We start from the raw sequence: 16962 nt of genomic DNA on the forward strand, positions 1-16962 counted from the left end.
AGACAGCTACCAGGTACTTTTATCTATAACACGAGAGAAGCACGCGGTCCCCCAGCAGCGTGGCCCGTTTCAGTCATCTGAGTACTGCGTGCGGGGCTTCAAGCACGTGCAGTGATGCTGCTGAGGGGCCTACTCTACACGTGCTCTCGTGCTCCCTCATTCCGTCTCTGTCAGTAGCTGAGTTTCAGAGTAACTGTTTTCAAAGAGAGATGACAATCAGAGCAAAAAGGAAAATACCAGAGTATTTGTATCAATCACATTCAGAAAGCAAGAAAATTCAGAAGAGGGGGGTTCAGGGTTCTAGGACAAGCCGGTACGGGGCTCTCTTTATGTTCCAAAACGGGGAGGCCACCAAGATGCCCTTCAGTGGGTGATGGATAAACAAACTGTGGTCCATCCGGACAATGGAGTGTTACTCAATGCTGATAAGAAGTGAGCTTTCGAGCCATGGAAAAACATGGAGGGGGACTTCCCTGGCGGTCCAGTGGTTAAGACTTCGCCTTCCAGTGCAGGGGGTGCAGGTTCGATCCCTGGTTGGGGAGCTAAGATCCCACCTGCCTCGCAGCCAAAAAGCAAAACATAAAACAGAAGCAATATTGTAACAAATTCATTGAAGAGTTTAAAAGTGGTCCACATCAAAAAAAAATCTTTTAAAAAAACAAAAAAAAGGAGGAATCTTACATGCGTATTACTAAATGAAAGAAGCCAGTCTGAAAAGGCTAGACTGTATGATTCCCACTCTATGACATTCTGGAAAAGGCAAAACAATGGGGACAGTAAAGACATCAGTGGCTGACAGAGGCTGGGGCGGGAAGGGGATGAACAGGCAGAGCACAGAGGATCTTTAGGGCTGAGAAACTCTCTGCGTGATACTATAATGACGGATACCCATCATTACACATCCGTCTAAACCCAGAGAGACACCAAGAGTAACCCTGATGTAGACTATGGACTCGGGGTGAGGCTGGCGTGTCAGTGCAGGTCCACCAGTTCTAACACGTCCCACTCTGGTGGGGATGCTGATGACGAGGGGGCTGTGTACAGCGGGGCAGCGGGCATACGGAACTCTCTGGACCTGCCACGCAATTCTGCTGTGAACCTAAAACTGCTCGAAAAAACAAAGTCTGTTTTTTTTTAAAGTGTTGCTGATGCTGGAATGTGTAGGTATCAGAAGTTCCTCCTCTGCTTCCCTAAGGCCAGGGCCACACCTCGCAGGCGTGGATGGTCCAGGACGGAAGCAGGACACCAGCGACTGCGCACAAGTTAGAAGAACTCTTGTGGGGAGTCAACTCCACACACCCGCTGTAATTAGACTGAAACGACACGGGTCATAGGGCAGGAGGGTTACGCCTAAAAGCAGAGACGACTCAGACGACGTGTCTTTTGGGGTTTTGCTCATTTTTTGTTTGGTTTTGTTAAATCTCAGGAGTATCCTTTAAAGTTGTGTTTGCGTCGATCCCAATCTCCCAATTATTTTTCATGTAGTTCTATATACTTATTATTTCTTCTCCACAAAAATGACTTTGCAGAAGAGGGTATAGGAATAGATCCGAATACAGTGGGAATGTCATACATGCTAAAATACGCATGGGAACTTAACTAGAAGTTTTCAAGAGGTAGATTGGAGTCGCCTTTAAAGCACATGAAAAGCGGCAGAATCACGGGGAAGTTTATGTGGGAATTTACGTATGATAAAATACCTACGGGGATTTAACACGTGACAGCAGCCAGTTGGACAAGAGCGTTAAGACGTGACAGCACAGACTGCACGTGCAGAGCGCCCCAGGGAGGAACGGGAGGCCGCGTGTCACGTGCTGCAGCAACTTCCTACTCTGCGTGGTCTCTCTATTCCAAAAAACCCAACTAAATCCAAAACTCGGGTGTGATCGACGTCCGGCAACATCACCACGTCTGAGAGAGCAGGGGAGGGTCTGGGCTTTGTCCCCAGAACCCCACGGGAGGGAGAGGCTGGACCCACCTGTCTCTCCCACGGGGGCAGGGGCCACGCCGACCAGCTTGCCGTATCTGTCTCCTCTTGACTGCAGGTCGAAGTAGACATTGCCTGTTTCATAAAGGTGACCGTGAAGCTCGTTTCTGTCGTCAGCACCCGCATCTACACACGCCTCACAACTAATGACAATTAGACCCTGAACCCAGGATACGGCACCAGCCTTCAGGTGGCGCCTTTCACCGTATGTTTAAACCAGAATTAACAACAACACTGTATCGTAAAAACATGCGTTTGCTGGGGATTCCCTGGTGGCGCAGTGGTTGAGGGTCCGCCTGCCGATGCGGGTTCGTGCCCCGGTCTGGGAAGATCCCACAAGCCGCGGAGCGGCTGGGCCCGTGAGCCATGGCCACTGAGCCTGCGCGTCCAGAGCCTGTGCTCCGCAACGGGAGAGGCCACAATAGTGAGAGGCCCGCGTACCGCAAAAAAAAAAAACAAAACATGCGTTTGCACACATCATGAACGTCCGGTTGTGAAAAGGAAAACACAAATGTAAGTTCTCTGTAAAATGTTGAGCCAGTTCTTTCTAACAAGAAAAAAGGGAAGTGAGTTTATCATTGGCCTGCCTTCAGCTCTGGGCCCTGGGTTACAGACCCATCGATAAAGCCGTTTTTAGCCCAGATGCCCTAAGACCACCCTGCCGCTCAGAACAGGCACCTCACGCGAAAGCATCCCCCTCGCCATGGGGTCCTTTCACCAAGGTGCACACGTGCTGCGGGTGCCAGACGACCCTCCCACGGGGACCCTGCTCGTCCCCACTGAGGAAGAGGCAGAGCAGGGAAGGCGGTGGCAGAGCCGCAGCCCTGGTGGGAAGAGTCCTACCCCGAAGGAGCCGGCGCTCAGGAAGGCCGACGCCGCGGCCACTGGGTCGCACTTCTGACCGGCCACCTGCACGCCGCGATCAGCGCGAGGGCCCAAGGTCGGGTGCGATTTTTAACCTTTGCAAACTTCTGGTTTTTAATCTTCACATTCTTTGTACTGACACAGTTACTAATCTGTATCTGCACTATCCTTCTTAGGGACAGTGGCCTTGAAGACAGGTTGCTTTAAGATCCAGGAAGCCTTTATGGGACTTCCCTGGCGGTCCAGTGGTTAAGACTCTGCACTTCCACCGCAGGGGGCCCAGGTTCGATCCCTGGTCGGGGAACTAAGATCCCAGCTGCATCACGGAGCGGCCAAGACAAACACAAGATCCAGGGAGCTTGGACTGTCAGAGGCTCATGCCTCCGGTCACTCTCCAGCCCGGCTGGCGGGGACAGGGCAGGTGCCAGCGCCGCAGGGGGGCAATCGGCAGAACAGAGGGGAAACGGCCCCCGGTGACTGGGCTCTGCCAGTCCCCCACGGGGTCCTTCCTCCGCACGCAGTTTATTACTGAGCCTGACCTACACGCCGGGGTACAGCAGCGAAACAAATACTGTGGGAACTGCTTTCTACTAAGTCAGAATACAGATAGCACTTTGAAAATGCTTTGACAGAGGGAGAAACTGCTCCCTTGATAGAGGACACATTTTCCCGAACCTGGGCTTACTTCACCCGTTTGCTGAACAAATTTTTTCTTCACAAATAGTTCAAAGCTCACATTAGAGTCAAGCTTTTGTGGAACTGCCACAAAGTCCAAATTACTGGAGTTCAAGTTAATACATTTATTTTAAATGAATTATGTTTGTGTCACCATTATTAAAAATGTACAACCAGGGCTTCCCTGGCGGCGCAGCGGTTAAGAGTCCGCCTGCCAATGCAGGGGACACGGGTTCGAGCCCTGGTCCGGGAAGATCCCACATGCCGTGGAGCAACTAAGCCCGTGTGCCACAACTACTGAGCCTGCGCTCTAGAGCCCTCAAGCCACAACTACTGAACCCGTGTGCCACAACTACTGAGCCCGCGAGCCACAACTACTGAAGCCCGTGCGCCTAGAGCCCGTGCTCCGCAACAAGAGAAGCCACCGCGATGAGAAGCCCGTGCACTGGAACGAAGACCCAACGCAGCCAAAAATAAAAATAAATAAATTAAAAAACCGAACAGGACGACACACAGCATTTATCCTGTGCCGCGCCTGGGTGAACCCCTGGTGCCTCAGGACCCAGGTCTCAGGTCTGGTCACTCCTCCCCCTCCGGTATCTTCTGGAGCAGACGTGTAGCTGTGCATAAAGGGCCTCACCCTGCGTAACCCCAGCATCATCACCAGCTCCAGGCTGCACCGAGCCCTCCCGCATCCCGTGGCCTCTGCGCAGGGCTGTGTCCCCTCTTCTAAGACACACCCACTGTGTTCCCTCACAGCTGAAGACGCCGACCGGGCCCCCTGTCGTACAGAATGCCCATCTTGGGGTGCTTTGTCTGGCCCTTCCTCTGGGTCCAGTTTAACTGGTTTAGGAGCTGCTGCTTTTGTCTGGGGCCCCAGGGCAAGGCTGCACCCTGGCGTTTGGCTGCCTCTGGGATCCTGCCTTTCTTCAGCTGCACCCCCTTCTCCCCAGCCACGCCTTCCAAATCCTGCCCATCCCCAAAGTCCTGGCCCAAGCCTCCTCTCTCCCAGGAAGCTTCTTCCACCCCCGGGGCTGACGGTGAACGTCCTCAGCTCTGATATCGGCACCGTCCCACTGGGCAGCCCATCCCGTGCTGCCTTATTTGCACAACTTGTCGGTTCTTGGACCAGAAAAGCCTCTGACCTTGTGAATAATGCCCAGAGTGCGCAGCCCGGGTCGGGCTCTGCAGGTGCCGTCATGCTCGTGGAGAGTAAAGGACAAAGGAAGAGGTGTGACCCTAGATGCGGTTTACGGGGGTGACTGCACAGGGAGCACCTTTCCTTCGTGGTCCTGCCCGAGAGCCCGAGAGGCGCGGGGACCCTGCCTGGAACCGCGTGCAGCCTGCGCACACGAGGACTTGCGGTTCTCCCTTCACGTATTTGCTATGTTCAGGTTTTGTCTCCAAAAGGATCAGGCAAAGCACCCGAAGACGGGGTGTTCTGTACAAGGGACCCAGTCAGTGTCTTCAGCTTCGTGGAGGGAACACTGTGGGTGTGTCTTAGACGGAAGAGGAGACACAGGCCCGTGCAGAGGCCACGGGATGCGGGAGGGCTCGGTCCAGCGCCTGGGGGGTGACGTAGGGCGAGGCCCTTTATGCACAGGTGCGAGTGGCAGTGTCGGGAGATCTGCCATTTCTGCCACTGGCCCATCGAAAACAACCCCCCCTACGCAGAGAGGGGTAAGAGTCCTTAACAAGGGAGTGGGTCTTCAGAGCGACCACTGTCCCCAGCTGTGTTGTGAAAACTTATAAACAAAGTTGAAAAAAGGCTCCAGTGAAGACTGTACTCCCACCCGGACCCCATGGCCGTTAGCACCTGGCCACGTTTGCCTCGTCGAGATCGACTCTCGGATGCCCACCTCGTCTCTGACAGTGCAAGGTATTTTGAAAGAGAACTGATTCAGCAGTTTCACAAAGAGACACAATCGTAGAAAATCTCTCAACATTTTTGCCGTAAGAATCCTACCAAGAAAGACAGTAAGACGTTCGGCCCATCCGAGCCACCCAAATGCAGCCCACCCGTCCAAATCCTACAGGGTCTCACCCAGTGACCAGGTTAATAACAGAACCGCTACCTTTCGGGGTGGAGTAAGCATGCCCGTTAGCAATTATTCTCTCGATAAAAGCAATTATCTGAGGAATGTTTTCAGTCACCCTCAGGTACACGGTGGGTGGGAGAACCTGTAAGAAAACAGAGGAGAGACGCGGTTTCCCCAGCTCCACGCGGAGGGGGTCAGCCCCAGAGTCCACCGTCCACGCTGCTCATCACACACCTACCTTCAAGGCCGCCATGTCTTGTTTAAAGTCTTCTTCATAAAGATTGGCCAGGGAAGCGGGAGACATGTTCATCTGTAAGAAGATGAGGAGAGCATGAGAGTCTGGGGGGCTCACGACGCAACCCCAGAGGCACGGCCACTCCTCCCGGGCCGCACGGCGCGGCCTCCACGCGGTCCTGCTCACAAAGGGGCATTTAATCGTCCTGGCCCCTTAGCTGGTCAAAAAGGCTTACTGACCTGCTTTCTGGTCAGAGAGAAAAAGGAATAAACAGTGTCATGATTTCCGTTATATAATTCAAAACAAAACCCAAAGACCTACCAAGTAGCCTCTGCTCTTCTAGGACCAGGGCAAGCCAGCTCACCCCGTGCGACACACAACCACTTGAGTTCCCGATTTTTACCCCTTTATCTCTCAGGGGGCAAGAGAAAACAAGTCACAAGTACATGTATGAGGAAATGTCTCAGAAACATCTGAAAGCAATGCAGCCCCGTCAATGGGCGCTGTGGCAGGTGTTTAATCTGGAGGGGCCAGGGCTGGCCGTCTGGGGGCAAGCAGAACCCCCAGAGAAGTACGCTGCATTCTGAACGCAGGGGCTCTGGATTCAGGCGGGGAGGGGGGCCGGCACACACGACAATCCTCCCTAGAGCGCTTCTTACTTTTCAGCAGAAAAACACTCCCAGCACAGAGCCCGACCCTGACGTCCTGAAACCCTACGCGGGTCCACGACTGTGAGCTCTCAGCTCCGCCGGCACCTGCGTCTGCTCCCCTCACCCCACCCCGTGAAACAGCGTCAGGGTGTAGACACTCCCGCTCCGGAGGACAAGGAAACTTCCTCAAGTGGAAGGCCACCCCGAGCCCCGTCACCCTGAGGCCACCTTCCTCCCAGCCCAGGGCCCGAAAAAGGAATCGTCCTGGAAACCGAGGCCAGGAACGTTTACTGAAGAAATAAACCCGGTGAACAAAGCGTCTTTTTCGCTGCATGGTCTGGGGCGAGACAACAAACGTCTCTGCCTCAGCTTTCTTTGCAAGGTGGAGAGTCCCACCGAGTCACCCCTTAGATGGCTCCGGGGATTCCCGTGCACGCGGGTGAGACAGCTCTGCGGACACAGGACCCTTGTTCCTATCACTCCCGCGCAGACAGGGCACCCAGACCCACTGGGCCTTCTCCCGAGCGTGGCCTTGTGGCAGAGCAGACCTCCTAAACAAGAAATCTGCTACCGTACATCCATCCAGAGGACAAAAGGCCAACCGAACAATAACGCCGAAAAACTCGGTGTCATTGTGACGTTTGAGAAGTTTCAAATGAAACGCAATGTGGGACCCAAAGATCAGCATCTAATTGATCAGTATTTGCCTGATTTGTCTCCTGCACGGTAATTCTCTCTTGGAGAACACGAGCAACGTCAATGTGCCCAAGCCCGGCCCCCCTCCCACAAGGCAAACACCAGCAGAGTCGTCCCAGGAGCACAAGTGTGGTCAGCTGCATGCTTGTACCTCCTCTCAAAAGCCCCACACGCGCCTGCGCCTGGTCTCCTCGGCTGACGCCACACGGTATCCGGGACCCGGGCACGCGGTGCGCCGAGCGCCACCTTCCCACGCAGGCCTGCGTCCGCGCCCGTCTCCCAGCCGGGCGTGAACCTCGCACCACCCGGTCCGCGCTCTCGCCGTCTCCGGCCGTGACACCCACGCGAGTGCGCAGCCTGAGCTACAGACCCGCACGTGACGCCCTGGCTGAGGACACACGCACACCCTTGGCAGGCTGCCGGCAGCGCCTCCGGAGGAGCTTGAAGCTGACCCGCCAGGCTCGGGCACAGTGCTGGCGGATGGCTAGACCTCGTCGACGCGATACTAAAGAGCACGTTCTCGTTGCATCTTTAAGCTGCATTTCTCATAGTTTGAGGGAGCCTGAACATCTCATGTGTTTAGGGACCATCTGCACTAAACCATCTGAAATTAACCTTTTTTCTACAGAGCTGTAGGTCTTTTAGGTCTTTTCTTATTGATATGTAGGAAGTATTTTTTTAAAGAAATCAACCTTTTATCCGCAATGTGAATTTCAATTTTTTTCAGTCTTTCAACTTTACGGCTATTTTATGGCAGGCAGAAAATTTCATTTTTATATTTAGCAATCTTTTACATTTCTCCATCTTTTCTGGGTTTGGAAACAAACTTAGGAAAGCCTTCCCCAACACGAGGCTATAAAAAGTGCCCCAGGGTTTATTCCAGTAATTTGTGGTTCCACTTCTCTTATGTGAAATCCGATCTGCTTCAGATTTGGTTGTGAGGCATATATCCAACTTTAGTTTATTTTTTTCCCCAGATGGTTACCCAACTGTCAACACTTTTTACTGAGTAATTCATCTGTTCCCCAATGATCTGAAATGCCATCTTTATCATAAAATAAATTTCCATGATTTACTGTGTCTATTTCTGGCCTTTCTAGTGTGTTCCATCGTCTGTCTCTTCATGTAACGGTAAATTAATGTTTAATCTCTACAGCCCCCAGAGATGCAGAAAGTGGACGGGGTGCTTCGGGGTAGGGCGCAGGGAAGCTGGAGGATGGGGGTTCTGGGGGGCAGGGTGGTAACGGTCACCATCTCGACACCGGTGATGGTCACAGGTGTGGAGGGTTTATCCGGCTGCACACGCTGTGTGCACTATGTACAGCTTCCCCCAGGTCTGTTCCACCTCAGTAAAGCTGTGCTAAGAAAAGGGAAAGAATATATTAAAAACAACAACTTTCTATAGCTTTTTAACTTTTAACATCGGGTAGGGCTACTCCCTCCCTTGTCCTGGCTACTCTTGCTTTCTGCTCTTCCGTGTGAGCTCTAGGATCAGCGTGTCCAGCTCCGATAATACGGACACACAGCGCATCGGGGACACCTCTGCACAAACAGGCGTGTCCTGCTCCACGCGTGGTGAGGACGGCTGCGAGCGCTCACAGGCAACAGTGCACTGGAAGTGGGCACGAGCTGTTGCTGGCTTGGGGGAGAGGGAATCATATTCCAAAACTAACATTTTAGTTCTAGGCAGCTGGGCCCACCCCACGGGGGGCTCGCGCTGCTCTCTACACAGAACAACCTACAGGAGGCGCTGCTGACACGGGGTCCTGGTCCCTGTTATTTCAGACCCCCACCGGATCACCTCAGCTGAGCTCTCCCTGGCAGGGGACCCCGCCGGTCCAGCCCTCGCCCTCAGCTGCGCGTCCAGCCTTCTTCCCGGAGGGAAGGGCACGCAGGCCAGGGTTCCAAAGCACAGAGAGAGTAACTCGGCTTGAATCGCTGAGACGTTTATCATCGTTTTTCTTAACACAGAATGCGACCATGCGAATATACCTCGTTTCTTTTCATGCTTACCCCAGAAATCCTCCTGTGGTTTTTATCCCTGACGAACTATAAAACTGTGCCAAAAATTAAAGTCAAGGAAGTGATTCAGAAAAGTGAAATATTATAATTTAAAGTATTTTAAGAGCAAGTGCTGGAGCAGATGGCATGAAGGGTGTGGCCGTCGTCAACAAAGTTTGCCTTCAGTAAAAAGAACAGCCTCTCTGCTGGATCCTAAGAAACAAATCGGTATCTTCGTACCTCTGTGTGTCAGATGAATGGTTTATCATCTTGAAGTAAGACTCTATTTTGAGGACAGAAGAGACCCTTTGATGCCAGGTTAGCATCCTGCTGTGTAATAAGTACTGAAACGCTCAGGTGTCAAAACTTAAAACACTCTCTACGCTTAGGATCTTTAACCAATCCTACCGACTCACGTTCTAAGTAGCGCAAGTTCTTTATAAAGTAGCAAGCGACGACTCCCCGCGGGGGCCCTCTGTAGCCCCACTCCTCCTGCGCTCCCGGACGCCCAGCCCCTCCCTCCCCAGGCGCCCGGCCTTCACCCCGCGGCTGACACTCCCCTAACCCCCCGCGCACCCCATCTTTCCCCTCCGGCGCCCACCCGCCAAGCCCCCGCCACGGCTGGACAGCTCCACCTCCGACTCCGAAGACTCACAGCCAGCCCCAAAGCGCCCAGTGCGGGGACACGGCTGCGCGGCCTCTCGTCCCGGCTGGGCGTGAGGACAGGTGAAAGGCCGACCTGGGCGCCCTCCTTGAGCAGCCTGCACCTCCAGACGCCGGCGCTGCCCTGCCGCGGGCTTCCTGCAGGCTACTCACCCAGCTGCCACGCCAGGTCACAGGCTTCTGTCCTTTCCGTCCTACCCCCGGCCAGCGAGGCGGGGCTCCAGCGTCCACCCTGCTCTGCGTCGCGGGACCGACCTTCCCACCAAGCGTCCCGGACCCTGTTCGGCTCCCGCCCGGATCTCAGCAGATTCCAGGACATCGCACGCCTGCCCCCCGCCTTCCCCTTGGTCTGTCCTCATCGTGGACGATAGGACACTCCTTCCTGCATCGTGTTCGCTCAAAAACTCCACTCTAGGACCCTAGGGCTGCCACCCCAGCAGGTGGCTGCACACAAACTGAAGTCAGACGGTCCTGGGCAAACGGCTCCGGTGGCAGGGCAGAGGGACAGCGACAGCAGCAGCGCACGGCGCGCCTGGCGGTCGGGGCTGGGGCCCCGCCCCTGCGGCCCCAAGCCGCCCGCCCCCTTCCCGCCCCCGTCTCCCCCTCCCTCACAGGTCCCCACGAAGGGGCAGCTCCCACGTCGGCACCTCGTGACCTCGCCTCTAGGCTCCGGTGGTGGACCAGGGTGGACACCTGACCGCAGGGACACCGGACACAGGCGGGGGATTTGGAGACCAGGCAGACGGAATCAGGCCGGGGCTCGAACTAAACCGTCAGAGAGAACCAGGGATGGGATGATGAACCACCAGCGCTAGCACCTCCTGATCTTCACCTCCAGCCCTGCAGTGGCTCCTTTCTGGTACCAAACGTGGTGTGTCTTTTCCAATGCCAACCACTTCTCCGACCCTCTGACTCCAGCTGAAAGTCAATCCTATTCGTTTTGTTTTTTTTAATAAATTTACTTTATTTTATTGTTATTGATCTTTGGCTGCATTGGGTCTTTTTTGCTGCGCACAGGCTTTCTCTAGTTGCAGCGAGCGGAGGCTACTCTTCGTTGCGGTGCGCGGGCTTCTCATCACGGTGGCTTCTCTTGATGCAGAGCACAGGCTCTAGGCGCACGGGCTTCAGTAGTTGTGGCTCGCAGTCTCAGTAGTTGTGGCTCGCAGGCTCTAGCGCACAGACTCAGTAGTTGTGGCGCACGGGCTTAGCTGCTCCGCGGCATGTGGGATCTTCCCGGACCAGGGCTCGAACCCGTGTCCCCTGCATTGGCAGGCGGATTCTTAACCACCGCGCCACCAGGGAAGCCCCGTCAATCCTATTCTGACACCAGCTCCTGGGGTCAGCATAGACCCTGCAAGTTAAGGGCTCAGTCCCACAGGACTGGCCCACTCAGACACCTGCAGCAGTGGGGTCCCCAGGCCACCAGCACTTTTGTCCACCAACTAGAAATTTGGGGGTTTGATGAAACAAGTCACAGAACTCAGGAGAGCGCTCCACTTCCCATTATCAGTTTATATAAAGGACACAACTCAGCAGCAGCCCCGTGGACAAGACACGCGGGACGAGGTTGCGCAGGGGGGGCGTACGTGCCCTCGGGGGGCCAGGCGGGCACCACCTCCCAGCGCCTCCATGTCCAGCAACCGGGAAGCTCCAGAGCCCATCGTCGGGGGGTTGTATGGAGGCTCTATCCTTGGGAAGGTTGATTAAATCCCTGGCCATCGGCGATCACCGCAATCTCCAGCCCCTCTCCCCCGCCAGGAGGTAGGCAGGGGTGGAGGGATGCAGGTGGGAGTGAAAGTGCCAGCTCAACTCATGGCTGGTCTTTCTGGCACCAGCCCCCATGCCAACACCATCTAGAGGCCCCAGCCACTGGTCATCCCATTAGCTCACAGAAGACACTATCACTCCAGCTGTGGACCAGGAACCACGACAAAGACCGCATGCGTATTTTTATTTCAACACAGCCCTGAGCTGAGCTTCAGACTGGTTTGGGTTTCCTCCAATACCTCAAACTCCCTCTCTCTCCACTCACGAAGCGCGCACCCTCCCCCAGTGCAGGGCGCCCACCGAGCCCTCCCGAGGCCCTTGTCCCTGGTCGCATCCCCCCGGCCCAGAGCGGGCCGTTCCCACTGCACTGAGCTGGTCCCGTGCTGGCAGGTCCCACGGTCTACGGAACAAAGCCCAACTCCCAGGGCATCGTCCAGGCCGGGACGCCCCTCCCCCCCGCCCCAGCTTCGCCAGCTGGCACCGCCCACCCCACGTGCCAGGGATCCTGCAGGATTGGCTTCCACGCAGGATACGCTCTCCCCTCCACCCAGAATGTCTCGCTCTTCACGTGCCAGTCCCTTCCTAACGCTTAACATCCCGCGGGGGCGAACCTCCTCCGGTAAGTCATTTCTGAATTCCGGGAAGGCGCAGTGATCCTCTTTGCGCCCCACCCCCAATCTGGGCTTACAAAATAAACTAAGACACACACGGAGCATCCGTCTGAGGGTCCGTCTGCCTCGCCGGACACAAGGTCCGGAGGCCAGGAACTGTCTGTCTGACCTCTGTCCACACAAAGCCTCTGTCCCAGGCCTGAGCCTGGACCTGGATGGTCAATGAAGTTCAGGGACAGTCCTGGAAACGGAAGTCGAGTCCACTGTAAGGGAACACGACACACTGACTGAACTATCCAGACTAAGTAAAAATGGGGAACGCTGCTGTGCTGAGGACGTGAGGAAATACGTCTAAAGTTGGAACCCATTTTCGGCGCTGCTGGTAACCTCTCTCTGAAATGGTCCAACTCCAAGAAGGGTGACAAATCGTATCAGATAAACTGCTCATCATTTGACCTAGTAATTCCACCTTGGGAAAAATATTTAAGCAACCAAAACAGAGGGGGAGAAAAAGAAATTCACTGCAGCACGATTTTTAACACCTAGAAACAATAAAAACAGTCAAGGATGGGGAGGTCCAGAGGAATCTCTGAGTAGCCCCCAACGGCGGAATGCTGTCTAGTTATTAAAAAGGCAAATCGGTAGGAAATAGGAAGATGGGGTTTCTAGGAAATAAATCTGAGACAAAATAACAGAATATGGGAGGAATGCAAGAGTCCAAAAATAAGGATGGTAGTAAGTACAATGTCTGTGTGACGGAAGGTTGTAAGACTATTTAAAAATGTTTAAGAATATTTAACGTGAAAAAACGCTCAAAATGCAATAAGTGGAAAAAGCAGGTTACGAACAATATAAAGTATAAACTCGTTTTCTAAAAAAACACTATATAAATATATATTCATATATTTTTAAAATTACAGGATGTAAGGCACTCCATGTAGGTTTTCTGTAAATTAGATAATTTAACAATTTTTTACAGATCGTTAAACTGTTATAGATATACATAATTGTTATAGAGAGTTGCTAATCATAAAAAGCAGAAGAGGTGAACCTTTGAAAGTAGACTTTTAAAAATATAACTATAGGGGTTTCCCTGGTGGCACAGTGGTTAAGAATCCGCCTGCCAATGCAGGGGACACGGGTTTAAGCCCTGGTCCAGGAAGATCCCACATGCCGCGGAGCAACTAAGCCCGTGCGCCACAATTACTGAGCCCACACGTCTAGAGCCCGTGCTCCACAACAGGAGAAGCCACCGCGATGAGAAACCCACGCACCGCAACAAAGAGTAGCCCCCCACTCGCCGCAACTAAAGAAAGCCTGCGTGCAGCAACGAAGACCCAACACAGCCAAGAATAAATAAAATAATAAATAAATTTATTTTTTAAAAAAAAAAAAATATATATATATATACATACACATATATAAAACTATAGGGAATTCCCTGGCAGTCCCATGGTTAGGACTCCGTGCTCCCAATGCCGGGGGCCCAGGTTCGATCCCCGGTCAGGGAATTAGATCCCGCATGCGTGCCGCAACTAAGAGTCTGCATGCCGCAACTGAGACCCAGTGCAGCCAAAATAAATAAATAAATAATAAATAAAAATAGAACTACAGGGACTTCCCTGGCGGTCCAGTGGTTAGGACTCTGTGTTCTCCCCGCCGAGGGCCCAGGCTCAATCCCTGGTCGGGGAACTAAGATCCCAGAAGCCACGTAGCATGGCCAAAAAACTAAATAAAATTTTTAAAAATAAAAAATATTTTTATTTAATCCCTGTGTTAGAATTTGCCCCCAAGACTTCCTCTAAATGCTGAAAGAGATATAAGAGAAGCACCCTGTTCACTTAACAAATGAGAAAATTAAACCTCCTATGAGCTAAATTCCCCTAGCCCCAAAATGGCCTTTTGACTTTCCTCTGTAAACCGGGAGTGAGGTATTTACCCTGGAGGCTGAGGGGGCAGGGAAGGGCCTGCATTCAGGCCAGGAAGCCTCCAAGGAACAAGACGATTCAGGAAGATAACCTGTCAGAGTATCCTCGCAGGGCCACGTGTGGACAGTAAGGCCTGAAGAGTCTTGTGAAGTGCGCATAAGAAGTATCAAATGGGGGTTAGAAGACTCATCAGTCAAAGCACTAATCAAGGGAAGCCACACTTACCTCGTTGGCTCTTTTGATTATTTTATCATCCACGTCCGTAATTCCCATCACCATGATGATGTTGCACCCAAAAACCCGGGTCAGGATCCTTCGAATTATATCAAATCTGACGTATGAGCTGAAAGGAAAAAATGTTAGGGCGTCTTTAAAACCGGAAGTCGACACTGTGCCCTTCAAAAGCGTGCCGTACATTTAACGTGATGCCGCAGGTTGACTGCGAGTGTGTGATATCAAGGACCGTTCCAAGGACAGCTGAGAAAAGGAAAAGCCTTTTACTGACTGGCCCATGTGGGTCTGCAAGAGAAACTGACAGAGGTGCTGCCTCAGTTTCAGGACACCACATTAGCATTTTTAACTTTACAGACGTTGGGTTTATATCTATTCAACTGTATGAAAAAGTCACTTGTGATGCAAGTTCAGGAGGTGGTCAGGATACTGAGAGCTTTCACCATCCTTGTTCGTGTTCTAGAATAACTAATGTTTCACCGTGACAAGAGACAGAAGCAGATAATGACAAATCAGGACAGGGACAATCCCATCAAAGCTGGATAAGATCATTCCTAAGAAACGTGCACACAACTGTGGAATACAGAAACACCAGCTTATGGACAGACTGCACAGGGGTAATTCAGACTTGTGAAAGCAAAAGGGTTTAACATCTAATATCCATTTAAAATCTCAAGAAACTAGTTTCCCATGAAAACAACCTTAAAACTCAGGGTCAGCTAATCTCATGCTCATCTCTGTCATCCACACGGCCTAAAGTTGAGCTCATAAAATCATTTTCCCGCGAAAATGAGCCTCATTACTGTATCCCTTGAACTCCCAACACCCACCCGCCCCGAAGAGAGCTGAGGCCAAATTCCAGGGACAAGCATCTCCAAAGCTCCTTCTCAAGGAGCTAAAAGGTTAAATATCCTTTGAAGCCTCAGACTGCTTATTTATGAACTGGGCAAAATTCCACTATGTCATAGGGCTGCTGTACATAATCTTGGTGCCTGTGCAGCAGGAATTCCAACTAATTCTTACTATAATTATCATCAGTGTATCCCTCTTTGTCGAGTCAGGAAAACTCTACAAGAAATGAGATTTAAGAGAAAAAGCTAACAGGAACCTAAAACAGAGTGAAAAAAGAGTCAAATCACATGCGCAGCCCAGAGGACCTTGGGGGCTGCAGGTCCCTGACACCTGCATGGGGCTGCTCCCCGGCGCCTCCGCAAGCACCGTGGGTACCCTGAAAGCCCAGGTGCAGGGCCAGCTCCCCTGGCTGAGGCCGCACGCCCGGCGGGGAACCTGGACTCGGCAGACACCCGCCTCCCCCTCAGCTCAGCACTTCCCAGCCAGGGGACCTGTCCCCATTTACACTCTGGGGATGAGAGCACCACCACCTGGTGTGGTCAGAGGATATCACTGGCTGGGGTTTGCACAGTGTTTAGAATGGCACAGAGCAAGAGCTGTGTCTGTTAAGTGTCTGTCTCTTTTTTTTTTTTTTTTTTGCTGTACGTGGGCCTCTCACTGTCGTGGCCTCTCCCGTTGCGTGCACAGGCTCCGGACGCACAGGCTCAGCGGCCATGGCTCACGGGCCCAGCCGCTCCGCGGCATATGGGATCTTCCCGGACCGGGGCACGAACCCGCGTCCCCTGCATCGGCAGGCGGACTCTCAACCACTGCACCACCAGGGAAGCCCAAGTGTCTGTCTCTTTAACACAAAGGCTGGCAGGGCGAGCCAGGAGGAGAGTGTGGAGACAGGAACCTGGAGAGTGAGTAGGGACAGACCCGCGGAAGGACACGGTCCTGGGCTTTGGGATTTTAAACTTAAGAGCAGTGGACCGTGCCTGATGGTGCCTGACCATCCCTGACCATCCCTGCCCCCAAGATTACAACCTCTTGAGAAATCTTGTAGCACTTAGGGTTCTACCTCGCAGGGACACCCCAGATTGAGGACTCTCCCTGATGACGCGCCGCTGAGATGCCCAGAGTGGTATCCTCAAAGGGGGCCTGGGCGAGGGAGTCGGACAGGAGGCTTCTGGGATGTTGATGATGTTCTGTTTCTCAGTCTAAGAGCCATGAACATGGTCTTGGCCGTACACTGAAGATCTGTACTCTTTTCCGTATTTGTAAGGACAGATACAAATTACAAATGAAAGGCCTGATTCTGCTAGTTGGAAATAAGGGAGAGGCTCTGCCCTACTCCCCCTTTCTTTCAGGATTTCTTCCTCAGCCCTTTTAAAATGTACCTAAGTGCTTCTAATGGCTAAACAAGCCTCTGTCAGTCTCATAACTCAGGAAAGTTTCCAGGACCTGGGAGCCTTCACTTTGAAATGAAGTTACCAAGAATGTTCACCACCCAATGGGAGGGGCCTAACCTGTGCCCGAATCCACACTACAGACCTGCCTGAACCAGAGAGCTGGGCCCACTCAGCTCACACAAGACTGCAAGTCCCTTCTGTCTCTGCAATCCTTTCAGCGAGCTGCCTGTGCGTCCCATTCTGGTTTAATTCTTATTCGATAGTAACATTGTTTTCTTTCTCTTTTGCCTTTGTGGAGAGGTTTTCCAGGGTGGGACATACAATAACCTGTACTGTTTTCAGTATTTCCCCCAACATATTTAATACTTCAAT

General features: G+C 52.8%; 1 protein-coding gene across 4 annotated transcripts in view; it reads right to left on the reverse strand.

The window, feature by feature from the left end:
• CARS2 (cysteinyl-tRNA synthetase 2, mitochondrial) overlaps positions 1-16962 on the reverse strand; it is a 38916-nt gene that overhangs the window by 17032 nt on the left and 4922 nt on the right. For 3 of the 4 annotated variants that reach the window (XM_079902695.1, XM_079902692.1, XM_079902694.1), the window contains exons 3-6: positions 14342-14459; positions 5804-5875; positions 5602-5707; positions 1979-2062 (exon numbers count right to left, since the gene is read on the reverse strand). In XM_079902695.1, coding sequence (XP_079758821.1) covers positions 1979-2062; positions 5602-5707; positions 5804-5875; positions 14342-14395 — 316 coding nt within the window. In that variant the 5' untranslated portion in view covers positions 14396-14459. The remainder of the gene's footprint in view (positions 1-1978; positions 2063-5601; positions 5708-5803; positions 5876-14341; positions 14460-16962) is intronic. The other variant, XM_079902693.1, reaches the window with a different exon arrangement.

The sequence above is a fragment of the Stenella coeruleoalba genome, assembly GCF_951394435.1.
Source record: "Stenella coeruleoalba genome assembly, chromosome: 18".
Taxonomy (NCBI): domain Eukaryota; kingdom Metazoa; phylum Chordata; class Mammalia; order Artiodactyla; family Delphinidae; genus Stenella; species Stenella coeruleoalba.